The following is a 27,147-nucleotide window of genomic DNA, read 5'->3' on the forward strand; positions in this document are numbered from 1 at the left end:
TAAGAAGAAAATATTAAGACGGGCAAAAGAACACAGACACTGGACAGAGGAACTCTGCCGAGAAGGTCAGCATCCCGGAGTCGCCTCTTCACTGTTGACGTTGAGACTGTTGTTTTGCAGGTACTATTTAATGAAGCTGCCAGCTGAGGACTTGGGCGGCGTCTTTTTCTAAAACTAGACACTAATGTACTTGTCCTCTTGCTCAGTTGTACACCAGGGCCTCCCACTTCTCTTTCTATTCTGGTTTGAGACAGTTTGCGCTGTTCTGTGAAGGGAGAAGTACACAGAGCTCTAAGAGATCTTCAGTTCTTGGCAATTTCTCGCATGGAATAGCCTTCATTTCTCAGAACAAGAATAGACTGACGAGTTTCAGAAGAAAGGACTTTGTTTCTAGCCATTTGGAGCCTGTGATCGAACCCACAAATGCTGACGCTCCAGGTACTCAACTAGTCTAAAGAAGGCCAGTTGTAGTACTCCTTCTTTTATCAGGACAACAGTTTCCAGCTGTGCTAACATAATTGCAAAAGGGTTTTCTAATGATCAATTAGCCTTTCAAAACGATAAACTTGGATTAGCTAACAGAACGTGCCATTGGAACACAGGAGTGATGGTTGCTGATAATGGGCCTCTGTGTAGATATGTAGATATTCCATAAAATAATCTGACGTTTCCAGCTACAATAGTCATTTACAACATTAACAATGTCGACACTGTATTTCTGATCAATTTTATCCTATTTTAATTGACAAAAAATGTGCTTTTCTTTCAAAAACAAAGACATTTTTAAGTGAGCCCAAACTTTTGAACGGTAGTGTATTTATCCAGTATATTTGATATATTACAGTATATGCATGCACTGTGTGAATCAGCAGAATGTATGTACTGTGTTGGTATCCTCACTCCTGTTCAGAAATCAGAAACCACACTGAAAACGGCAGGGGACAAGCTGACAGAGAAATCCCTCTTTGCTGCTAATTCCGGACCGGTGAAGTCGCTGACCAAGACATTCTGAAACCTGAGTTGTTGACCAGATCGAACCACGTATTTTAAAAATACCGGGTTATCTCTCTGTTAAACATCAGTAGTTTTCAACCGTGAGCTCTATCATTATCGGTTGAATTGACGACCGAGAAACCTTCCCATGTCAACCAATCTCATGTCTGGGCAGTTTTGGGCCCACCAATTGTGTGTGAATTGGCAGCCTCTAAAACATGTATCTGGACATGTATTTTCAAGGTGTTTGTTGAAGCACAAACCCTTACGCCGAGGTGTATTACAATGGTATTGTATCTGGATAAACTGTTAAAGATTCATTGAGTTTTCTCATCACTCCTCTATACATCTGAATGCAATACGTAATCTTCCTTTTGGAGCTAGGAATACATTGACATATATGTTTGGGTAGATTTCAACACTATCACTCTCCCACTTTCACTACCACATAACCATACCTTTCAATGTATCTTCTTGTAGCTCTAAAATATCGCCCCTCGTTAAATTATCGAATCTCCCATCCCTCTCAAACATTTTAGAAAAAGCTGTTGCGCAGCGAACTCACTGCCTTCCTGAAGACAAACAATGTATCCGAAACACTTCCGTCTGGTTTTAGACCCCATCATAGCACTGAGACTGCATTCATGAAGGTGGTAAATGACCTTTCAATGGCGTCAGACCAAGGCTCTGCGTCTGTCCTCATGCTGCTAGACCTTAGTGCTGCTTTTGATACCATCGATCACCACATTCTTTTGGAGAGATTGGAAATCCAATTGGTCTACAAGGACAAGTTCTGGCCTGGTTTAGATCTTATCTGTCGGGAAAGGTATCAGCTTGCCTCTGTGGATGGTTTGTCCTCTGACAAATCAACTGTAGATTTCAGTGTTCCTCAAGGTACCGTTTTAGGATCACTATTGTATTCACTATATATTTTAACTCTTGGTCATGTCATTCAGAAACATAATGTTAACTTTCACTGCTATGCGTACGATACACAGCGGTACATTTCGATGAAACATGGCAAAGCCCCAAAATTGCCCTCCCTGAAGCCTGTGTTTCAGACATAAGGAAGTGGATGGCGGCACATGTTTTACTTTTAAACTCGGACAAAACAGAGATGTTAGTCCTAGATCCCAAGAAACAAAGAGATCTTCTGTTGGATCTGACAATTCATCTTAGTGGTTGTACAGTCGTCTCAAATAAAGCTGAGAAGGACCTCGGCGTTACTCTGGACCCTAATCTCTCTTTTGACGAACATATCGAGACTGTTTCAAGGACAGCTTTTTCCCATCTACGTAACATCGCAAAAATCTGAAACCTTCTGTCCAAAAATGATACAGAAAAACGTATCCATACTTTTGTCACTTCTAGATTTGACTACTGCAATGCTCTACTTGCCAGCTACCAGGATAAAGCACTAAATAAACTTCAGTTAGTGCTAAACACGGCTGCTAGAATCTTGACCAGAACCAAACAATTTGATCATATTACTCCAGTGGCTTCCCGTTAAGGCTAGGGCTGATATCAAGGTTTTAATGCTAACCTACAAAGCATTACATGGGCTTGCTCCTACCTATCTTTCGGATTTGTTTCTGAGGTACATACCTACACGTACGCTACGGTCACAAGACGCAGGTCTCCTTATTATCCCTAGAATTTCTAAGCAAACAGCTGGAGGCAGAGCTTTCTCTTATAGAGCTCCATTTTAATGGAATGGTCTGCCTATCCATGTGAGAGACACAGACTTGGTCTCGATCTTTAAGTCTTTATTGAAGACTCATCTTTTCAGTAGGTCCTATGATTGAGTGTAGTCTGGACCAGGGGTGTGAAGGTGGACGGAAAGGCACTGGAACGACGAACCGCCCATGCTGTCTCTGCCTGGCCGGTTCCCCTCTCTCCACTGGGATTCTCTGCCTCTAACCCTATTACGGGGGCTGAGTCACTGGCTTACTGGTGCTCTTCCGTGCCGTCCCTAGGAGTGGTGTGTCACTTGAATGGGTTGAGTCACTGACGTGATCTTCCTTTGCGGGTTGGCGCCCCCCTCGGGTTCGTTCCGTGGGGGAGATCTTCGTTGGCTATACTCGGCCTTGTCTCAGGGTAGAAAGTTGGTGGTTGAAGATATCCCTCTAGTGGTGTGGGGGCTGTGCTTTGGAAAAGTGGGTGGGGTTATATCCTGCCTGGTTGGCCCTGTCCGGGGTTATCGTTGGACGGGGCCACAGTGTCTTCCGACCCCTCCTGTTTCAGTCTCCAGTATTTATGCTGCAATAGTTTGTGTCGGGGGGTTAGGGTCAGTCTGTTATATCTGGAGTATTTCTCCTGTCTTATCCGGTGTCCTGTGTGAATTTAAGTATGGTCCCTCTAATTCCCTCTCTCTCTCTTATTCTTTCTATCTTCTCTCAGAGGACCTGAGCCCTAGGACCATGCCTCAGGACTACCTGACCTGATGACTCCTTGCTGTCCCCAGTCCACCTGGTCATGCTGCTGCTCCAGTTTCAACTGTTCTGCCTGCGGCTATGGAACCCTGACCTGTTCACCAGACGTGCTACCTTGCCCCGGACCTGCTGTTTTTGACTATCTCTCTCTACCATACCTGCTGGCTCTAACTCTGAATGATTGGCTATGAAAAGCCAACTGACATTTACTCCTGAGGTGCTGACCTGTTGCACACTCTACAACCACAGTGATTATTATTATTTGACCCTGCTGGTCATCTCTGAACGTTTGAACATCTTGGCCATGTACTGTTATAATCTCCACTCAGCACAGCCAGAAGATGACTGGCCACCCATCAGAGCCTGGTTCCTCCTAGGTTTCTTCCTAGGTTCCTGTCTTTCTAGGGAGTTTTCCTAGCCACTGTACTTCTACATCTGCATTGCTTGTTGTTTGGGGTTTTAGGCTGGGTTTCTGTATAGCACTTTGTGACATTAGCTGATGCTATAGGGGCTTTATAAATACATTTGATTGATTGAATTTTACTGATCATTCAAAATGTACGCACACACACTAATATCCATAATCAAGTAGCCTACATCAGCTTTTACATTGTTCAACATCTATATGTTCTGCTTCTACAATTGAACATCCAAACATTTCGGGCAATACTGGTCATTACACTATCTAGTTCTACATCCAGCTATTCTACTTGTAGATGGAATCTACATGATATATGTGGCTAGTGGCTACAGTATGTAGCAATTACATAACATCTAGGACTACTCAATCTGTTTTGCGGAAATTCAGCGTTACAGCATGGTTTACATTGAAAGGCAATGTTCCTGCGTAAGCGGACACGGTAAACGCTGCCTGTCAGCTCAATCAGAAATTACCTTTACATTTCTATACACAATCTGTCATGCTTTAGTGATACCGATTGAAGAGACCCTAGTGTATTGAGTTTGGGGATTTGATTGACTTTAGAGCGATAAAACATCTATAGCTTCAACAAAGAGCGAACATATTGCTGTGACAAATCTGACCTTTTCCATTGATCATCATGAGAAATTCAGCATTATTGTAAATTTCTTCGCAAATGTAAGGTTGCTACTATCTGTGTCATTAAATCTAGTGTGCCAATATTAAACATAGGCTTAGCCATGAACACTGAGAGACAAGGGTGAAGGTCAGGACTTAATCAAACTAAATCAAAATAAACGACATATGTAGCTTACATGGCAAACACAAAGCATAGGTAAACAAATGCACATGCGCCAAATACAACAGGTTTAGACCTTACCATGAAATGCTTACTTACAGGCCCTTAATCAACAAAAAAGAGTTAAGAAAATATTTACTGAATAAACTAAAGTAAAAAATAAACAATAATTTCAAAAAGTATCACAATAAAATAACAATAATGAGGCTGTATTCAGGGGGAACCGGTACTGAGTCAATGTGCGGGGGTACAGGTTAGTCAAGGTAATTTGTACACGTAGGTAGGGGTAAAGTGACTATACATAGACAATAAACAGCAAATAAGAATTGTCCCGGAGGCCATTTTAATCATTGTTCATCAGTCTTATGGCTTGTGGGTACGAACTGTTAAGGAGCCTACTAATAATATGCATATATTAGCTTCTGGGCCTGAGTAGCAGGCAGTTTACTCTGGGCACGCTTTTCATCCGAACGTGAAAATACTGCCCCCTATCCCAAACAGGTTAATATTAAACATCGCGCACCAGCTGTTATTGACAAATAGACACACACCCCCACCCCTCGTCTTACCGGACATAGCTGTTCTGTCCTGCCAATGCACGGAAAACCCAGCCAACTGTATATTATCCGTGAAACATAAGATATTACAGTTTATATTATCCCGTTGGTAGGATAGTCTCGAATGGAGCTCATCCAGTTTATTCTCCAGTGACTGCACGTTCGCCAATGGAACAGATATTACCCGCCGACAAATTCTCACAAGGCATCCTAATATCTGTCTTCCCTTCTTTTCTTCATGCAAATGACGGGGATTTGGGCTTTGTCCGGGAGTAACATTATATCCTTTACGTCAGACTCATTAAAGAAAAAATCTTGTCCAGTTCGAGGTGAGTAATCGCTGTTCTGATATCCAGAAGCTATTTTCGGTCATAAGAGACGGTAGCCTCAACATTTCGTACAAAATAAGTTACAAACAATGCAAAGAAACACACAAAATAGCACAATTGGTAAAATGGCAGCCATCCTCAGACACCATTCTTCCAAATAAGGCTGTCTGGGCAGTAGGCTGACTGGACAGTAGCTTCCTGCTGGCTGTTTAGTTCGCCACCTTAACTTAGTATGTTCAAATGGAGAGCTGCACTGCTAATAAATCAATCAGCAACATCACTTGCAACTTAGTCACAGCAGCAAAGCCTTATGCACACCCCATAAGGCTTTGCTGCTGTGACTAAGTTGCAAGTTGCAAGTCTTTTTTGGAGGCAGACATTTTGAGCTACCTCCTTTAGAGGGAGTCAGGCAGTTGAAAGAAGTTTTCCCCAACCAAGTTCACCTTTCTCCGGGGGCACTATGACCAGACCTGGTCTAGCTGGGAACTGGAAGGCCATTTACTCATACTGATACAGGAAGTGTCAGTCAATGACGGTGAACCACAGTGAAAACAACAACTAAACTGAAATAAAAAAGGATCTTGGTCAGCTGGCAACTGCAAACACAACAAAGACAAAAAGCAGAGGTAGAAAAAAATGTTGGCAACACGGCCAGCTCTGGCTGTATGGCTGTCACACACCTGTATCGAGTGTAATTGGAGAGTCACAACCCCAAACAGCGAAGCCTTATGGGAATTAGAGTTTTGGTATACTATTTAGGACTTCCCTGATGGTGGCACAACACACATGACAAACCAACTTTAACATGTGGTTTGTGATGAAGTCTACTTAAATAGGTAAACTATTTCTTAACTGGGTCACCTTTTACCTCGATCAATTAAGTGTTTACCGTTACTTTAAAAAGTGTACAGAAAACTTCACAGGTCTGGTTCCAAGTCCTCTGCTGAATTAAAGGGAGTCTACCCCAACTGTCGATGACATGAAGATGGCGGCTCAAAAGGTTAGCTTAGTCCTCAAACTTTCTCAATGGTGATTTACAAAGAAACACATGGGCCAATTGGGATGTCATAATAGGAGGGGTGGGGGGGGGGGTTACTAGGCGAGAGTATTTTCTTCTTCTCCCGCTCTCCAGAATTCACTTATCCCAAAATCCCTTCCTCTGCTTACTGATAACAACAAGAGTGGGCCTTGGGAGCTTAGCGCAGTGGCAAATCCCATCCTATAGAGCACGTGCCAATACACTCGGCGGCTCGGCGGGGATTAGACACGGCGCTTTCTGGGTTTCTTCACAGGCAGGGGCATCGCGAAATGACTTTAATTTGTTTCATTTGAAATAAAATTCCCAGACACTAGCGAGATCAATTTTATGGCTGACCTATCAGGGGCTTTGTGTGTGTGTGCGTGTCTCTCTGTGTGTGTGTGCGTGTAAACTCAGCAAAAAAAGAAACGCTCTCTCACTGTCAAATGCGTTTATTTTCAGCACACTTAACATGTGTAAATATTTGTATGAACATAACAAGATTCAACAACTGAGACATAAACTGAACAAGTTCCACAGACATGTGACTAAACAGAAATGGAATAATGTGTCCCTGAACAAAGGGGGGGTCAAAATCAAAAGTAACAGTCAGTATCTGGTATGGCCACCAGCTGTATTAAGAACTGCAGGGCATCTCCTCCTCATGGACTGCACCAGATTTGCCGTTTTTTGCTGATGTTACCCCACTCTTCAAACAAGGCACCTGCAAGTTGCCGGACATTTCTGGGGGGAATGGCCCTAGCCCTCACCCTCCGATCCAACAGGTCCCAGACGTGCTCAATGGGATTGAGATCTGGGCTCTTCGCTTGCCATGGCAGAACACGGACATTCCTGTCTTGCAGGAAATCACACACAGAATGAGCAGTATGGCTGATGGCATTGTCATGCTGGAGGGTCATGTCAGGATGAGCCTGCAGGAAGGGTACTACATGAGGGAGGAGGATGTCTTCCCTGTAACGCACAGCTTTGAGATTGCCTGCAATGACAACAAGCTCAGTTCGATGATGCTGTGACTCAACGCCCCAGACCCTGACGGACCCTCCACCTCCAAATTGATCCCGCTCCAGAGTACAGGCCTCGGTGTAACGCTCATTCCTTCGACGATAAACGCGAATCCGACCATCACCCCTGGTGAGACAAAACCGCAACTTGTCAGTGAAGAGCACTTTTTGCCAGTTCTGTCTGGTCCAGCGATGGTGGGTATGTGCCCATAGGTGACGTTGTTGCCGGTGATGTCTGGTGAGGACCTGCCTACAAGCCCTCAGTCCAGCCTCTCTCAGCCTATTGCGGACAGTCTGAGCACTGATGGAGGGATTGTGCATTCCTGGTGTAACTCGGGCAGTTGTTGTTGCCATCATGTACCTGTCCCGCAGGTGTGATGTTTGGATGTACCGATCCTGTGCAGGTGTTGTTACACGTGGTCTGCCACTGCGAGGACGATCAGCTGTCCGTCCTGTCTCCCTGAAGCTCGGTCTTAGGCATCTCACAGTACGGACATTGCAATTTATTGCTCTGGCCACATCTGCAGTCCTCATGCCTCCTTGCAGCATGCCTAAGGCACGTTCACGCAGATGAGCAGGAATCCTGGGCATCTTTCTTTTGGTGTTTTTCAGAGCCCGTAGAAAGACCCCTTTAGTGTCCTAAGTTTTTATAACCGTGACCTTAATTGCCTACCGTCTGTAAGCTGTTAGTGTCTTAATGACCGTTCCACAGGTGCATGTTCATTAATCATTTATGGTTCATTGAACAAGCATGGGAAACAGTGTTTAAACCCTTTACAATGAAGATCTGTGAAGTTATTTGGATTTTTACGAATTATCTTTGAAAGACAGGGTCCTGAAAAAGGGACGTTTTTTCGCTGAGTTTATGTGCGCGTCTCTATGTGTGAGCGTGTGTCTCACTGTCTCTGAGTGAGTATATGTGTGTCTCACTGTCTCTGTGTGAGTATGTATGTGTCTCTCTGTCGCTGTGTGAGTATGTGTGTGTCTCTCTGTCTCTGTGTGAGTATGTGTGTGTCTCACTGTCTCTGTGTGAGTATGTATGTGTCTCTCTGTCGCTGTGTGAGTATGTGTGTGTCTCTCTGTGAGTATGCGTGTGTCTCTCTGTGAGTATGTGTGTCTCTCTCTGTGAGTATGTGTGTCTCTCTGTGAGTATGTGTGTCTCTCTGTCTCTGTGTGAGTATATGTGTGTCTCTGTGTCTCTGTGTAAGTATGTATGTGTCTCTCTGTCTCTGTGTAAGTGGAGGACAAAAAGACAGAGTGAGAGAGAGAGAGGGGCCATCTCCTGTGTGTTTACTCCCTCCTCATACTATACATGTTTGATTCCAATGACAGCTCTATGCATAAGTATAATAGAAGTGACAACCAGGAAGAGCCGCTCGAGGAACAATGGGGGGGTTGGGGGGGGGGGGGGCAGAGATACCAAAAGCAAGAGAAATAAAGCCTTGTTCACACTGGAGAAGCGACACAATGGCGGTGTAATAATTGCGGTGCCGTCAAATTGACCAGAAACATCCGTTGCATCACACCCGTAGTGTCAGAAGGTGAGATAGAGACAGAGGGAGGGAAAGAAAGAGTGAGTGAGAGGCTAACCTGATGTCCGTGTTGTTTGTGTGTGTTTTGACGCAAAGAGAGACCTACTGGGCACAGATGCCAGCTTTAAACGTCTAGTTTGGACGTACATTCGGCCGAGTTGTCAACTAACGCGAATTCAACGTGAAATCAAGCAAACACTTCACCCTTTCATTTGGATTTAGGTTCAAAGTTGGGTGGGGAAAAAATGACATGATTCCCTGACGTCGATGACGCCTTGCAAATCTAATTCCACGTCCCCACATAGATTTGTATTTTTTTTTTTGGGGGGGGGGGGGAAATTATGTGAAAACACTGTCGATCGAAGCAGTCTTGCCCAGTGGGGAGTAGCTAACCTCGTGTCAGCGTGGTGTGTGCTGCATGATACCCCTACACATGCCCAGCGTGAAAGGAACAGTGGGTGTAATCCTGGACATGCTCGCCGCGTCGGCTCACGCTGTGAAGACACAGGAGACGGCCGATCACCTTTCCTCTTGTCTCCTCTAATAACAACACACGCTGTGTTGTGCCAATGTGCACTACACGTGACCGGGAGAAGGTAAACAGGGTTTACCGCGACATGACAGGTTAGGGCGAGTGGGCAGGACACCCGCGTCTTTAATGTATGTAGTTTCTATGTGAGAATGTGAGTGCACGTGTTTGTGTTTATCAGCAAATGTACTGCACGTTTGTGTGCGTGTGTGCGCTCATGTGTGTGTGAGTGTGATAGCACGCGTGTCTATATATCATGTCTACATTTCTAAATGAACAGCACCCATTCATTTCAAGTGGCATCCGTTTTCAACACGAGACTCAGGAGCATGCACCTCAAACTAACTAGCATCAGGAGGTATCGCCCACTCACAGAGTTGCGGATACACTTGTGTGTGGTGCGTTTGAGCTCAGATGGCCTTCGCTGCAGGAGGTCGTGGGCGTGTGTGTGGGTGCGCGTGTGTGTGAGCCACGGGACACCGTGGGACGACTCAGTGGGATTCGATGAGACCCAACTGTACCCACGTCTCGCCCTGGCGAAACAGGCCCCCTGCCGGACCCCCTACCAGTGTCCCAGAACAACGGCTGACTATGCTCCCAAAAGTACAATCCTGTACCCGCCTTATGGCCAAAGTTAGTTGTTATAATCATGGAGTTTGACACAACCGTTCTCTCTGTTTGTTTTCACCTCCTTTAAACTTTTTGACGGGTTCGTTTGGAGAGAGATGTAGTAGTAGTGGTGGGTGGGGGGTGGGTGGGTGGGTGCGTGCGTGCGTGCGTGCGTGTGTTTATGAGGCCGGTTGGTGCCAACAGGCTTTGGGTTAATTTCAATGTTTCCCCTCTCCAATCCATTTCCCATTCATAATGCCAACTATCTCTCCCTCTCTCTCTCGCACACACACTCTTTCTCTCTCTCCCGGATTCCCTCCGACTTTGAGGATGGCTTCCTAGCAGCAGCAGGCCTCTCAGGATGAGGGGAGGCATGAGGCCAAACCTTTTCCTGCCACCCGGCATTCCACAATCCAACCTCAACAGCCAACCACTATCCCTGCTGTAGGGGTGGTAAGCACTGATACCCTTTAATGTACTTTAAGCAGTGCCCCTGTGTACAAATAATACATGGGAAAAAAACACTAATGTGCACAAAGCCCAAAGCCCCATGTGATCACTGGCACCATTCAGGCTTGGCACGGGTGGAGTGTGCATTCCCGGTAATATCGGAGGGGGGGATGCAGTAATTGCCACGGCTTCATTTGCGCTCGCAATTTTACACCCGTCTCTCCTCCCGAGTGGGATCGTGCTTTAGTCATTTCAAAACAATCGAATGAGGCTATGATCATTTCAATGTACTTTTCGTTTTCCGTATGATGGAATCCTGTGATTTTAAAATCATACGATAGTGGGGTTTATCCAGCGCAGAACCCACTGAGAATTTACATTATGTTGAACACGAGAGGAATTGAAGTGGTGCAACAAGAGGCTTTAGGTAATGAAAGGGAAGGCCGACTTGCAATATGACACACTACAACAATACCCTTTTCGCATTACTGAGCATGAGCTAAACTGAGCCAAGCCTAGGTTTACTGGGCTGACCTGGTTGCGAATCCACCAGAGTTGCTGGAACTGTGCACGGATGGACAATGTGAAAGGCCTTTGTGAGAAATAGGGGTATCCTTGGGCACATCGGAAATGGCACCCTATTCCCTACGCAGTGCACCTCTTGACTCAAAAGAAGTGCACTATATTGGGTCCCATTTCCGACTCAACCCCAATCATGTTCCTATGTAGCGAGCTATGTTCCAGAGCAGGTTCTGGAGTGGGGTTCTAGTGTATGGCTCTAGTGGGGTTCGAGAGCTGGCTCTAGAGTTCCACTCACCCTGGCGCTCTGTCCGGCGATGAGCTGGTCGTCCTCCGTCTGGACGCTGGTCCTGCTGCGGGCGTCGTAGTCCTCCTGCTCAAAGTCTGAGTCATCCTCCAGCTCCTCAGGTGTCTACAGAGAAAGGTGAAGAGGGGATGGAGAGGGAAAAGAGGCAGAGAGAGAGAGAGGGGGGAGGGTAGAAAGAGATAGGGGATACAAAAGGGGTAGGAGAGAGAAAGAAGGAGAAAGTATTTGGGAGAGAAGGGACAGGTGTGTGGGAGATGAGAAGAGAAATTGAAGAATAGTAGATGTAGGAGAGAGAGAGAGGAGAGAGAGAAAAAACATGACTGTTAGATCAACAGCTGCAGTGTCACACAACACAGATTTCAGATACATCAGTTCTCAGGCACATCTCTATCTCCACTCTCCCTCTACTGTACTTCTCACTCACACACTTCTTCTTCAGCTTCTGTGTCCTGGGTTGAGTCTGTTCTCAGCCAGAGTCTGAGGGCAGAGAGGCCTTCCTGTCACGTGAGAGGTGGCTGGCAGGAGATGTCACACAATTAACAGCAAGTCAGATCTCCTTGTGTTGAATTATTCAGCCCCCTTTCTTTATAGGCTTTTATACGCTCGGATTTCAAGTCCCTTGCATCATTGTTTTTAAGAAGTCTCGGTGGTGGTTTACACCACGCAGCATAAGAGCACTATAAAGCTCCCTGAAATAGTGGGATCAAAAGGCACAAAGGGAAAAGGGCGGGAAGGGTAAATGGCCTCAAGAGATTCTGTGATTTAGTTTTTTCTTCTTCGGTCTTCAACTTGTTGTCAACCGCTATCTCACAACGAGACAGGATGTTCAGATATTCTAGACAGGTAGGACTAAGGGACGAATTAGTTAATGTGTTCGACCAATGAAGAGTAGGGATCCCCGGGCCAATCGGGCAGTTAGCTGAGGAGAAGGGCGGGATGAGTGGCTCAGTCGCCCACCTGTCTGTCTGTTTGTCAACAACGTGTGTCTATCGTCACGGCAACACTGTAAACATCATCTATACCGTCCTAATCTCCAGACATAACAACCTCCTCAACGAGCTGAAGAGGCCACTAGTCCGAAAATAGGGTTTTATACCTGCTTCTCTCGAAAACAAACTAAATTTCTCGCAAATCCACCACACGAACATGAAGACGTCACAGTTGTGCGCCTCCACACGACACGAAGGCAGGCATGATATCAGACTCCATATACATGGGAGACGGCGCTGGAGCGTATAACGGCTGTTTAAAACTTCTTATGGCTGCAGGGGCAGTATTGAGTATCTTGGATAAAAGGTGCCCATTTCAAACGGCCTCGTACTCAATTCTTGCTCGTACAATATGCATATTATTACTACTATTGGATAGAAAACACTCTCAAGTTTCTAAAACCGTTTGAATTATATCTGTGAGTAAAACAGAACTCATTTTGCAGCAAACTTCCTGTCAGAAAGGGAAAAATCTGAAATCGAGGCTCTGTTCCAGGGCCTGCCTATAAATGTGCTTGAAATCTATTAGTATACATGCACTTCATACGCCTTCCACTAGATGTCAATAGGCTGTGAGAGGTGAAATGGGGTTTCTAGGTATTTCTATGGTCAAAAGAGAGAGCTTGGAATGACATGACCCCCGAATTCCTTTGTTCAGGAAGCGCATAAAGGTCATCAGTATTGGCTTCTGATAAGCATTCGCTATAGACGTCTAATATCTCAGGCTTTGATTTTATTTGATAAATGTGATAATATCATCGTAAAGTATGTTTTTTCAATATAGTTTTATCCGATTAATGAAATTTTTTCGGGAGTTTAGGCGTGTTGCGTTCTCTGCGTTTGTTCACGAAGGAGAGCTTAGCGCCACTTGGCTAGTTTTGCTTGGTAATTCGAGAGGGAAAAAGGCCATTCTAAAACCAAACAACGATTGTTCTGGACAAGGGACCCCTTGTACATCATTCTGATGGAAGATCATCAAAAGTAGGACCCATTTATGATGTTATTTCATATATCTGTCTAACATGTTTACTATTAGTTTGTGCCCAGATTTTGGGCGCTCTCTCGCTATAACGTAAGCTGCATGTCGTACTGAAGTTATTTTTAGAATTCTAACACAGCGATTGCATTAAGAACTAGTGTATCTATCATTTCCTATACAACATGTATTTTTTTGTAAAGTATATGAATAGTTATTTGGTCAGAACAGGTGGTATCAGAAATATATCCGAACATTCTGGGAAAAAGATGCTAAGTTTTCACAATGTATAACCACGGATTTCAGCTCTAAATATGCACATTTTCGAACAAACCATATATGTATTGTGTAATATGATGTTATAGGACTGTCATCTGATGAAGGTTATGAAGGTTAGTGAAATAATTAATATTTTTTGCTGGTTTTGTCGCTATCGCTACTGTTGCCTTGAATCAATGTAGCTGTGTGGTTGGCTATTGTAGTAAGCTAATATAATGCTATATTGTGTTTTCGCTGTAAAACACTTAAAGAATCGGAAATATTGGCTGGATTCACAAGATGTTTGTCTTTCATTTGCTGTACACCATGTATTTTTCATAAATGTTTTATGATGAGTATTTAGGTATTTCAATTTGGTCTCTGTAATTGTTCTAGCTGCTTCGGTGCTATTTACGATTGTAGCTGCAATGTAAAACTATGAATTATACCTCAAATATGCACATTTTTCGAACAAAACATAGATTTATTGTATAACATGTTATAAGACTCATCTGATGAAGTTGTTTCTTGGTTAGTTTGGTTGGTTCTTGGTTAGTTTGGTTGGTTTTGTGCATGCTACCTGTGCTGTGGAAAATGTCTGTGCTTTTTTGTATTTGGTGGTGAGCTAACATAAATATACGTGGTGTTTTCGCTGTAAAACATTTTTAAAAATCGGACATGTTGGCTGGATTCACAAGATGTTTATCTTTCATTTGCTGTATTGGACTTGTTAATGTATGAAAGTTAAATATTTCTAAAAAATATATTTTGAATTTCGCGCCCTACACTTGGACGGGCTGTTGTCATATTGAGCCCGACACCGGCCTGCAGCCATAAAAGGTTAATGAGCTCCTGACCAGTTCTGCTATTCAGTGTGTGTTTCTGTGCTGATCTGAGCTTTTTGGACATTGTGCTTTCACCATCGTTTCCTATGACCGATCGTTACTCATTGTGTATCTATTATTACCTGTTGTACTTTTCTATTATTTCTCTATTTAGGTTTTTCCTCTACATTGTTGGGAAGAGGCCATGAGTAAGCATGTCACTCTTAGTCCACACCTGTTGTGTACAAAGCATGCGATGAATACAATTGTATTTTATTTGATGGCAGCCTATTCCCTATAAAGCGCACGACTTTTGACCAGAACACTATGAGCCCTGATCAAAAGTAGTGCACTATAAAAAGGAATGGGGTGCCATTTGGGATGGGGTTTGACTGCTTGTATCTCCTGCAGGCTAATTATTTCCCCTTTGTTCCCAGAAGAATGGATATGTGCTCCCTTTGTGTGTGGAAATGAGCGTGAACATTGAAGCCTTGTTTCAGTTGAATTGCGTGGCACGTTCCATTTTCTGGAGTGGACATATAGCAGATGTATGCGGACGTGTCTACGTGTGTGTTTGAGTGTTTGTGTGTGTGTGTGTGTGTGTGTGTGTGTGTGTGTGTGTGTGTGTGTGTGTGTGTGTGAGCGTTTGTGCGTGTGTGGAATGCTATTTAATCAACCCTCTACACACACACACACACCCGACCATACTCAACTTCTGAAATGAACACCATGGAGAATTGCCCCCATAATCCATTGCCGTTGTAGGGTACAACGAGGCCCTGCCAGCAGATTCTAAAGAAATAATTTTCTAAAGAAATCCATATACACCAGCTTACACGGGAGCAAAAAAAAACACACCACAAAAAAATCCTTCAGACGTTTCATATGAAAGGCTTCACATTGCATTACGGAAGTTAGGCTACACAATGACGAGAAGATAGTCCACCAAAGTCATACATAGTCCACCAAGCCTCCAAAAGTAATTGAACTTGGAAATATATTATGAGGCTGGTGGGTCGGTCTCGGCCCTTTCAAAGCCCCTGTTTTACATTATTTACCAACGTCAAATTATTTCCCCGTAATTTGATTTCTCTCGCAACTGCACTGGGAAACTTTCCAGCAGTGCAAAGTTGCACACGAATTTGCATGGTGGTATTGGGAGAAGGGGGTGGGGGGGGGGGGGGTGAAAAGAGATAAAACACTACACAAACAACATCTAGTAGGCCTACCATAGTGGATACAGTGTGTGTGGCTGAGTCTACAAAATTACTTTGTAATAGGCTTTGTTGTAACATCGATACAAAAGTCTAGCCTGGAACTAGTCTTACGTTACAAGTAAACAAGTCTTGTCAGAGCCAGAACAGCCCATAGGGTAGCAGCCTAATTAAAAAAATTTGTAGCATCCCCCTGGACAGGAAGCTAGTCTATCTCAGGGTCTTACCCCCAATCCATGTCCGTAACGCTGAGTGCCAAGCAGAGAGGCATCAGTATGACTCAACCAGGGATTGAACCTTCAACCTTCCAATCTCAGGGTGGATACTGTAACCACAAGGCCACTGAGTTGGCCTGTTCCAACCAGCCCTAAAGTGTTATGTTATATGCATCAAAGCTGGGACCGAGAGACAGGAAAAACAGCTTCTGTCTCAAGGCCATCAGTTAAACATCCATAACTAACACAGAGAGGCTGCAGCCTAGAAACAGACTTGAAATCATTTTCCACTTCAATAAATGGATCACTAGTCACTTTAATAATGTTTACATATCTTGCATTACTCACCTCATATGTATATACTCTATTTTATACCATCTATTGCATCTTGCCTATGCTTTCTCATCCATATATTTATATGTTCATATTCTTAATCCATTATTTAGATTTGTGTGTATTAGGTAGTTGTTGTGGAATTGTTAGATTACATGTTACCTTTATTTTACCAGGCAAGTCAGTTAAGAACAAGTTCTTATTTACAATGACAGCCTACCGGGTAATAGTGGGTTAACCGCCTTGTTCAGGCAGAACAATAGATTTTTTATTTGTCAGCTCGGGGATTCGATCCAGCAACCTTTCGGTTACCGGCCCAATGCTAAAAACACTAGGCTACCTGCCGCCCCAGATAGTGCTGCATTGTCGGAACTAGAAGCATAACAATTCGCTACACTCGCAATAACATCTGCTAACCATGTGTATGTGACCAAAACAATTTGATTTGATTTGATTTCTTATGAACCGTGAAGTTCTTTGTAATTTAATTTCCATGTAATTTAATTTCTTACTCGCTAACATCAAATCAGGGAGATTGTTTGCGTTTCATCTTGGGAAAATGGACACTTCATGTGACCTCACGCAGGACACATTCTTGGAATTGGAGCTTTTTGTTGTTGAAAATTGATATTTCGGCAGCTATAGGTGCGAATCCTTATGTACACTTGGTCATGCATTGATGTCAATGACAGAAAAAGAGTGTGTCTCAAATGGCACCCGTGTTCCTATATAGCGCACTACTTTTTATGGGCCCTGGTCAAAAGTAGTGTACTAAAATGGGAATAGCCTGTGTAATTATGTACGGAGTCTGTTCCCAGCATGCTTTGAGAAGCGTGAGAGGAGGAAATGAGGAAGTGGACCCACCCTGATCATAAGAACGGCTTTCCGGATGTCACGCACACCGTCGTAGACCAGGCGGGACGCGTCGATGAACTCGTTCTCCTCGAAGGTCTGCGGGGGGTTTGTGCTCAGTGCCTCGATGGCCACCTCCACTTGTTCAGCGAAACGGGGCATGACTGGAAGAAGGGAGGGAGAGAGAGGGAGGGAAAGGGAGAGAAAAAAGAGATAACAATAAGAATGGCGACCAGAACTTACTTGACTCAGGTGCACTCACTTAATTTATATTTATATTTTAGGCAACACGTCCTGCTAAAGCATGAGAAAGTGTGAGAAACAGACAGAGACAGAGAGACAGAGAGACAGAGAGACAGAGAGAGAGAGAGAGAGAGAGAGAGAGAGAGAGAGAGAGAGAGAGAGAGAGAGAGAGAGAGAGAGAGAGAGAGAGAGAGAGAGAGAGAGAGAGAGAGAGAGAGAGAGAGAGAGAGAGAGAGAGAGAGACAGAGACAGAGACAGAGACAGAGACAGAGACAGAGACAGAGACAGAGACAGAGACAGAGACAGAGACAGAGACAGAGAGAGAGAGAGAGAGATAAGGATAAACAAAGGTGAAAAACAAGAGAAATGTCTGAAAAAACATCCCTCAAAAGTGTATCTTTCCCCCGGGGGGGGTCGAGCACATTGGTTTGAGAGAGGTGGAATACCGAAAGAGACGTGTGTGTGTCTATGTAAGACAATGTGTGGGTGTTCTATTCTCAAACCAAGGACACACACTCTGCGTGTCAAATACATCTTCTGAAGCGGGGGTCCCAGCCTCTGTCAATGTAGCCTCTCGAGAAAAAGACGAGATGTCACCAGAAATCTGGTACCACAGGGATGGGGCGCCCGAGTGCCCTTCGCACGCCAATTAGCCGTTTCACCTTGGCTACACTACCGGGAGAGCGGCTGTCTGTCATCTATCACCGCGTGAGTGCTAGGATGCTAATGTGCTAGCTTTGATTGGCAGCCATTCACCTATTAATCAGTCAGTGCTAGCATGCTAATGTGCTAGCTCTGGTTGACAGCCACTCAAGTTAACAGGTTGCTGATGAGGGACTGAAAAATCATTGCCAAAACAAAAGCCTGCAAAACAAAAAGTTGCGATCTCCGACAAAAACAATGGCTGGCATTTAGCGGGAATATTAGTTTGGCAAGCGTCGCCAACGGAGCATCTGTATGTTCTTTGTGCGTTCACAGGAGGGGTGTTGAATTTGAATAAACGCCAGGGCAATCGTGCCGAATATATTTATGTTGAGTGGGACAGCTACATAATCACCTTCAGACGAATCGTGATGATCTGATGCAGGCAATGTTTAAAGGTCCAATGCAGCCATTTTTATCTCAATATCAAATCCTTTCTGGGTAACAATTCAGTACCTTACTGTGATGTTTTGAATTAAAATGGTCAAAAATAAACTAAAATAGCTTCTTGGCAAAGAGCAGTTTCACCAGCAATAGTTTTGCTAGGACTGTCTGGAAATGATCTGAGTGGGGATGGGAAAACGGAAAACTAGCTCTTATTGGCATAAAGGTTTGGAACTCTCTTTCCTATTGGTCTATTAACTAATTTACCACCTCGCGATGTCACCAGGCAGGCCAAAACTCCATCTCACCAAAACAGGCTTTTCAAACAGCTCTTAAACTAAAAGGTCATTATCATAATTTTCACAATTTCACAGTGTTTTTTTCAACCTCATATAGTGTGGAAACATATATAAAACACAGGTAAGGCATGTTTTCGCCAGCACTGGGCCTTTAATAATTGTTTTAACGCTGTGGTTCTGCCTGAGCAATAACATCTGAATCAATGGGTCACGGTTAAACCACCTGACTGAGAACAAACTGAGAGAACAAGACAATATTTAGGTGGACTGACATGACCTTGTTTGACCCAGTCTTGTGTTATTGAATTGAGCCACGAGTAGAGCCGGCCAGTTCCCGTTTCACTGTCAAGTGGACACTAGGGACACACGCACGCGCACACACGCACGCACGCACTCAGACACACAGTATCCAATCCGCGTAGATATTCACTCGACTTATGTCGTGCCGCCTTCACAATTTCAGATTCAGCAGCAAGCACCTCAGTCTACAGCTTGTACTCATTATCTGTCTACACTGAGCCGTCGTCTCATTTCAGAGGAGAAAAGGGGGTCAGTACAACAAGACAAGAGGCACTCGCAAAAAACCTTCTGATGCATAAAGAAAAGAGAAAAACATGACATAATATTCTCTGAGCGGCTGTTGAAGTATATATCAAATATTCAGAGGGGCATGATGAAACAAATACAATAAGAGGGATGGATTTGGAGAGGAGGTTGAATTTGGGCTGGCGAAGAAGAAGAAGCAGCAGCACGTCTAATGAGAATGAGGGGAGGGAGGGGGAAAAACGACGACAACAACAAAGATTTTATGTGCTAGTGGATATGCCCCTTAAACCCCCAACAAACATGCTGTGTGATATTATTGTCATTCTCCTCAGAGCTCTCTCTCTCCCTCTTCTCTGTTCACCGTGAAGTGACGAAAATCAATTAGAAGCTTAAGCCAGAAAGGTAAATCCGAAAAAAATACACATAAACGTATTAAAAACACTGGGGCTGGTTATTATACACCAAACATAAAAGGTGCTACAAAAACTGTTTTCCTTTTTTTCCCTCTAAAATTAATCTTTTTTTAATTCAGTTTAATCCACTTACTGGATTAGCGTAAAATAGCCTATTGGGAAAATTTGTGCAGGGCTAGGGTTTTTAAATAGAAATAGTTAAATGTTCTCTGAGACGCTTAATGAGGAAAGTTGCTGATGGTAAAGGAGCAATTTCACTCATTCCGGTTGAGAAATGATAAAGGGAATTAAACGTGACCGCGTTGGAATGGATTTGTTTTTCTCCCCCCTTCCCAAGCCCAACTATAAATCAAGAGAGAAGTCATGAAAGTACAATGAACGAAGTGAATGCTTAAATATTCGGTGAAAGTGCTTAGTGGAATCAAAGTGGCAGAACGCAACAGGCAGCCAACAAAGACATCCTCAAGGCCCAAGATCACACGAGGACAGCTCTGCTCGCGTCGTGACATAATAGACTCCTCATAGCAAGAAGAAAAACACTTCCGACTTCCGCACAAACAAACCAAAAAGGCCGTCAATCGCAGAGTGCCATTAACCTTCAAACCCGGAGCCGGCGCTGTGATTTGTGTTTTCGCCTTATGGAAGGGAGGGAGGGAGGGAACAGAGGGAGAAAACGGAGTGAGGGAGGGAGCGCATTGCCAAGTCTGACCGGAAGTATCTCCAGCCCCCCCCCCCCGTTCTCTCCCCATCACAAACACGCACGCACGCAAGTACACGCACGCGCACACACACACTTCTTTTTGATTTAGCTGCTGCTGAGACTTCTGCCTACGAGTCTCTCTCTGGGCGATCTAGTTTGCCCCAACCTCAGCTAAACTGTCTCACCTCGCTGTACATCCTATACTGCTGATTCCTACTCCAATACACAGGTCAGCTTTTTATTCTATACCACCCACCCACTGCTGCTGAAGAAGTTTCTCCCCACCTTTCTCTCTCTCTTTCTCACTCTTCTCTCCTCTCTTCCCTTCTCTTCTCTTTCCCTCCCTCTCTAACCCGCTCTCTTCTCTCCCCTCCCCACCTCTCCTCCGCTCTCCTCTTCTCTCCCCTCCCCACCTCTCCTCTGCTCTCCTCTGGCTAGCCATCTGTGTCTCATTTATACTAAAATCCCCCTTTCCCATCATCATAACAACTGATGGAACTGAGAGAGAAAGAGTGACTCATTTCAAGCCACTGCCTGTGTGGCGTGGGAAACACCTGGGCAGGGTGATGCAACGTGGTGGCCATTTTGGAGCTTGTGTACTGCGAATTGGCACTCACAGCTGACAGGATTCTTGACTTAGCTGACAGTATTCTTGACTTAGCTATCACACTCTCCAGTCCTCTCCACAGTAATGTCATTCCATCAGTTGCTTTTGGTTGGAAAAAACAGTGAAAGTAACCTGTGTTAGAGTTGACATAGGCCTATCTGCCATTCAATACATTATTACAAGACTTTTAGTGTGTGTGTAATTACTCTCCCATATTCTAGACATACATTGAGAAAATCCAATTTCCATAAATTCCCTGGTATTCCACCGAAATCGAAGTTGGAGGACTCCTAGAATCTGCATGGAAGTAGCAGGAAATCTGGAATTATTCAACCAAGATTTCTGGAAAACCAGGGAATTTATTACATTTGAGTCATTAAGTAGATTCTTTGATCCAGAGCAATTAAGGTTAAGTGCCTTGGTTAAGGGCACATCGACAGACTTTTCACCTAGTTGGCTCGGGGATTCGAACCTTTCAGTTATTGGCACAACGCTGTTAAACACTAGGCCATTTATCAGCTTTATATCTACCTTCTCTGGGCAAAATCTTAATGATCAAGTAAAAAAAAAATCTGATTCAAAAATAACATTTGTTTAAATGCAGGTGGGGAGAGAGAGAGAGAGAGCAGACAGAAAGATAGGAGAGAGGAGAGGGCGAGAGAGCGAGAGAGACATAACCCCTTTCCCATGAGGCTATTGATTTAACCCCCCTCCTTCAAGGACAAGCCTCAATCCCCAGGTCTGTGTGTGTAAAGTAGAATGTCTGTCAGGAATCTATGGCTCAGCTTAACGGAGTTGAGCAGTCTGCTTGTGTGTGTGTGTGTGTGTGTGTGTGTGTGTGTGTGTACGTGCGTGTGCGCGTGCGTGCGTGTGTTTGCGCATGGTGCGGCATGTGTGTGTGCCCAGCCCGACTGCCTGTACTACCCCAAACTATGAATATAACTGGGTTCACTGTTGAGGAAGACAAAGGGCCAATAAGTGACAGGGTTCAAAGGTGAGACACTTGTGATAAGCAGAGCGGGTTAGACAGCTTGACCATTTGACGCCTGTCACAGGGGAGGTGAGTGACAGCTTCTGGCATTGAGTTAATAGCGCACAGAGATGCATAGGCACAAAGGCACACACAAACACATACGCAAGAAGACGCACAGGCAAGCATGAATATGCAGACGCACGCAGACACATCTAGACTTGGCTTCCTCTCTGGAGGATCTCAGCCAGACAGGTCAGAAGCTGATGGACACACTCTAACTGGTAGTCCTACAACAAACACACACACCACACGAACACACACACATACGCAGGCACACACAGACACACACACACACACCTGGCTTTAGTTTACATAAATTGCAACAGCAGTCCAGGACGCCACCTGTTCAGTCCTCTGCCACTGACTCTACCCTCTCCTCTCTCTCTCCTCTCTCTCTCTCCTCCATTTTTCATCCGTTTTTCTTTTCCCCCTCCACCTCCACGTCTCACTATCTCTCCGCCAGCTTTCAGGAGGCACCAATTTAGCCTCTGACAGAGCAGGCCCAAGGCCAAAACAGGTCACAGTGCCACCTACAGTGGAGATTAGTCCACTTTAGATGTGGCTGGAAGAATAGATGTAGGCGGAAGGTATTATCTGTTGTCCAACCCTAGCCTCGTACTAGCACACTGATCTTGCGAGGTTATACAGTCGTGGCCAAAAGTTTTGAGAATGACACAAATATTAATTTCCACAAAGTTTGCTTCTTCAGTTTCATTAGATATTTTGGTCAGATGTTACTATGGAATACTGAAATATAATAACAAGCATTTCATAAGTGTCAAAGGCTTTTATTGACAATCACATGAATTTGATGCAAAGAGTCAATATTTGCAGTGTTGACCCTTCTTTTTCAAGACCTCTGCAATCTGCCCTGGCATACTGCCAATTAACTTCTGGGCCACATCCTGACTGATGGCAGCCCATTCCTGCATAATCAATGCTTGGAGTTTGTCAGAATTTGTGGGTTTTTGTTTGTCCACACGCCTCTTGAGGATTGACCACAAGTTCTCAATGGGATTTAGATCTGGGGAGTTTCCTGGCCATGGACCCAAAATATTGATGTTTTGTTCCCAGAGCCACTTAGTTATCACATGTGCCTTATGGCAAGGTGCTCCATCATGCTGGAAAAGGCAGTGTTCGTCACCAAACTGTTCCTGGATGGTTGGGAGAAGTTGCTCTCGGAGGAAGTGTTGGTACCATTCTTTATTCATGGGTGTGTTCTTAGGCAAAATTGTGAGTGAGCCCACTCCATTGGCTGAGAAGCAAACCCACACATGAATAGTCTCAGGATGCTTTACTGTTGGCATGACACAGGACTGATGGTAGCGCTCAACTTGTCTTCTCCGGATAAGCTTTTTTCCGGATGCCCCAAACAATCGGAAAGGGGATTCATCAGAGAAAATGACTTTACCCCAGTCCTCAGCAGACCAATCCCTGTACCTTTTGCAGAATATCAGTCTGTTCCTGTTATTTTTCTTGGAGAGAAGTGGCTACTTTGCTGCCACTACAAAAGTCTTCGCCTCACTGTGCGTGCAGATGCACTCACACCTGCCTGCTGCCATTCCTGAGCAAGCTCTGTACTGGTGGTGCCCCAATCCCGCAGTTGAATCAACTTGCTGGACTTTCTTGGGCGCCCTGAAGCCTTCTTCACAACAATTGAACCGCTCTCCTTGAAGTTCTTGATGATCCGATAAATGGTTGATTTAGGTGCAATCTTACTGGCAGCAATTTCCTTGCCTGTGAAGCCCTTTTTGTGCAAAGAAATGATGACGGCACGTGTTTCCTTGCAGGTAACCATGATTGACAGAGGAAGAACAATGATTCCAAGTACCACCCTCCTTTTGAAGCTTCCAGTCTGTTATTCGAACTCAATCAGCATGACAGAGTGATCTCCAGCCTTGTCCTCGTCACCACTCACACCTGTGTTAATGAGAGAATCACTGACATGATGTCAGCTGGTCCTTTTGTGGCAGGGCTGAAATGCAGTGCAAATGTTTTTGGGGGATTCAGTTCATTTGCATGGCAAAGAGGGACTTTGCAATTAATTGCAATTCATCTGATCACTCTTCATAACATTCTGGAGTATATGCAAATTTCCATCATACAAACTGAGGCAGCAGACTTTGTGAAAATTAATATTTGTGTCATTCTCAAAACTTTTGGCCACGACTATATAAACATGTTTCACCATTTATGCAAGCTCATGAGATCAGTGCGGTAGCACAGGGCTAGTCCACCCCTAGAGATGTATCAAACCTGACCCCATTCGTCCTTCCTCACCCTGGCAGCCCCATCCCTCCATCATTCCTCTCCTCCATCTTTCTCATTACAAGTCATTTACCAGGGTGGGAAATCCATTGTTGCTCTGGTTATTTCCCCTCTGCCGGGATAATGAAAGAGACAATCAGCGTTACTCGAGTGCCTCTCGCCGCCGAGGCAATAAGTCACAAACAAGCATTAAACAAGTCACACATGGTGCCATCGGTGCCAGCTGTGCTAGGCTAGGATTGCCCTGTTGTTTACACACACAGAACAGAGGAATCTATAGCCTGGCTTCGTGGACAAAGATTAAGCCTAGTCTTGGAAATTGTTCTTTGGAGATTCACCATAAAAAGTGGATTTTAGTTGAGGACGAGGATTTATCTGGAATGGACTGTGTGCCCAGCCCAACTGTCTGTACTACCTACCCCGAGCAATACATCTGACTGGGTTCATTGTTAAGGAAGAGGGGGGTGGGGGTGAGTGACAGAGTCTGGCGTTGAGTGGTGAGCACACATTAATAGGCTTGCACGAATACACACACACACACACACACACACACACACACACACACACACACACACACACACACACACACACACACACACACACACACACACACACACACACACACACACTTGCGCATGCCTCTCTGATGCACACTCTAACTAGATGGCAGTCCTACAGCACACCCCAGAGTCCTGGCTGCAGTTTACACAGGCAATAGCAATCCAGGACACCACCTGTTCACACCTCCGCCTCTGACTCCACCCTCTCCTCTCTCTCTCTCTCTCCTCTCCTCCAATTGTCATCTGTTTTGCTCTCCCCCCCCCCCCCCTCCACCTCCACGTCTCACTATCTCTTCGCCAGCTTTCAGGAGGCACCAATTTAGCCTCTGACAGAGCAGGCCCCAGGCCAAAACATGCCACAGTGGCACCTAAAGGTGAGATTAGTCTGTTGCCGTGTCTGTGTGTTCCCTCCATGTTGAAGTCACACACTGCAGTGGACGTGTACTGTCAGGTGGACCGGGCATTCCAATGACAGCAGGCTTGCGTGCCAAATTGCTTTACGTCCCTATTCACTTCATAACGAACTACTTTGTCAAAAGTAATGCACTTCATAGGAACATGTTACTATTTGGGATGTATTCCTGGTGTTGCAGTGGAACAGGGGAAAGGGGATACCTGGTCAGGCGCGCAACTGAATGCATTCAACCGAAATATGTCTTCAGCATTTAACCCAACCCCTCTGAATCAGAGAGGTGCGGGGGCGCTTCCTTAATCAGCCCCCCAGAGAGCAGTTGTTGTTGGGGGTTAACTGCCTTGCTCAAGGGCAGAACTGCATATTTCTTCGCCTTGCCCGGCTCGGGGATCTTGCGACTTTCGGTTAGTGGCCCAAAGCTTGACGACTCCATACGTGGCGGGTTCTATTTCCTTGTATGTTTTTAGACAGGGAGTGAGATCCTTTGAAATCAGGAAATGAACACAAATAGTTTGAGTCAACGTGCTAAGCCCGGAGTGATTAATAAATCACGATATACTGCAGAGTAGCAACTGTGCAATTAGCGTGCTTACACTTAAGGATAGCGGGTCAAAGCGGGTCTTTAAGGATAGCGGGTCAAACATTGATTTATTCTTAGCCTTGAAAGTAAAAAGATGAAGAAAAGGCTACAAAAAATAAGAATAAACAAATAGATGTAGGCGGAAGGTATTATCGGTGGTCCGACCCCAGCCTCGTACTAGCACACTGATCTTGCGAGGTTACATAAACATGTTTCACTATTTATGCAAGCTCATGAGATCAGTGCGGTAGCACGGGGCTAGTCCACCCCTAGAGATGTATCAAACCTGACCCCATTCATCCTTCCTCACCCTGGCAGCCCCATCCCTCCATCGTTCCTCTCCTCCATCTTTCTCATTACAAGTCATTTACCAGGGTGGGAAATCCATTGTTGCTCTGGTTATTTCCCCTCTGCCGGGATAATGAAAGAGACAATCAGCGTTACTCGAGTGCCTCTCGCCGCAGAGGCGATAAGTCATAAACAAGCGTTAAACAAGTCGCACGCGGTGCCATCGGGCCAACTGTGCTAGGCTAGGCTAGCCCTGTTGTTTACACACATAAAACAGAGGAATCTATGGACAGGCTTCCTGGACAAAGATTAAGCCTAGTCCTGGAATAGAAATCATGGTCTATGGAGAGTCACAATTGAAAGTACCATTTAATCCAGGACTAGGCTTAATCTTTGTCCAGGAAGCCTGGCCATTGGGCCTACCTTATGAATGTGACTATGGAACTGTTGATAGGTGGCCTATTCACTAGACCAGGGTCGGTTGGTGTCCGTTCTGTCAACTCAGTTCAACTGGAAACTGAGTTTGTGAATGTTTATTCTAATCATTTCAATACATTCTCCGTTAACTCCACGGTGTTGACTAGATTCAAATGAATCGTCCATGTTGAATTCATTAACACTACATCAGATGTCACGATCGCTTGAAGCATACTCGGGACCAACGTGCAGCGTGATCTGGGTTCCACATCTTTATTTAGTGAAATGCACAAAACAATAAAGCAAGAACAAAACAAACAACGAAACGTGACTACAGAGGTGCTACGCGCACTAACTCAAACAGTATTCCATAAAACACAGGTGGAAAAAATTCTACTTAAATATGATCCCCAATTAGAGACAACGATAGCCAGCTGCCTCTAATTGGGAATCATACCAAACACCAACATAGAAAAACTAAACTAGAACCCCACATAGAAAATAATAACTAGAACAC

General features: G+C 44.7%; 1 protein-coding gene across 1 annotated transcript in view; it reads right to left on the reverse strand.

Moving 5' to 3' along the window:
• LOC129855793 (catenin alpha-2-like) overlaps positions 1–27,147 on the reverse strand; it is a 515,406-nt gene that overhangs the window by 26,944 nt on the left and 461,315 nt on the right. The window contains exons 11-12 of the mRNA XM_055923816.1: positions 17,191–17,342; positions 11,509–11,622 (exon numbers count right to left, since the gene is read on the reverse strand). Coding sequence (XP_055779791.1) covers positions 11,509–11,622; positions 17,191–17,342 — 266 coding nt within the window. The remainder of the gene's footprint in view (positions 1–11,508; positions 11,623–17,190; positions 17,343–27,147) is intronic.

The sequence above is a fragment of the Salvelinus fontinalis genome, chromosome 5 (assembly GCF_029448725.1).
Source record: "Salvelinus fontinalis isolate EN_2023a chromosome 5, ASM2944872v1, whole genome shotgun sequence".
Lineage (NCBI taxonomy): Eukaryota > Metazoa > Chordata > Actinopteri > Salmoniformes > Salmonidae > Salvelinus > Salvelinus fontinalis.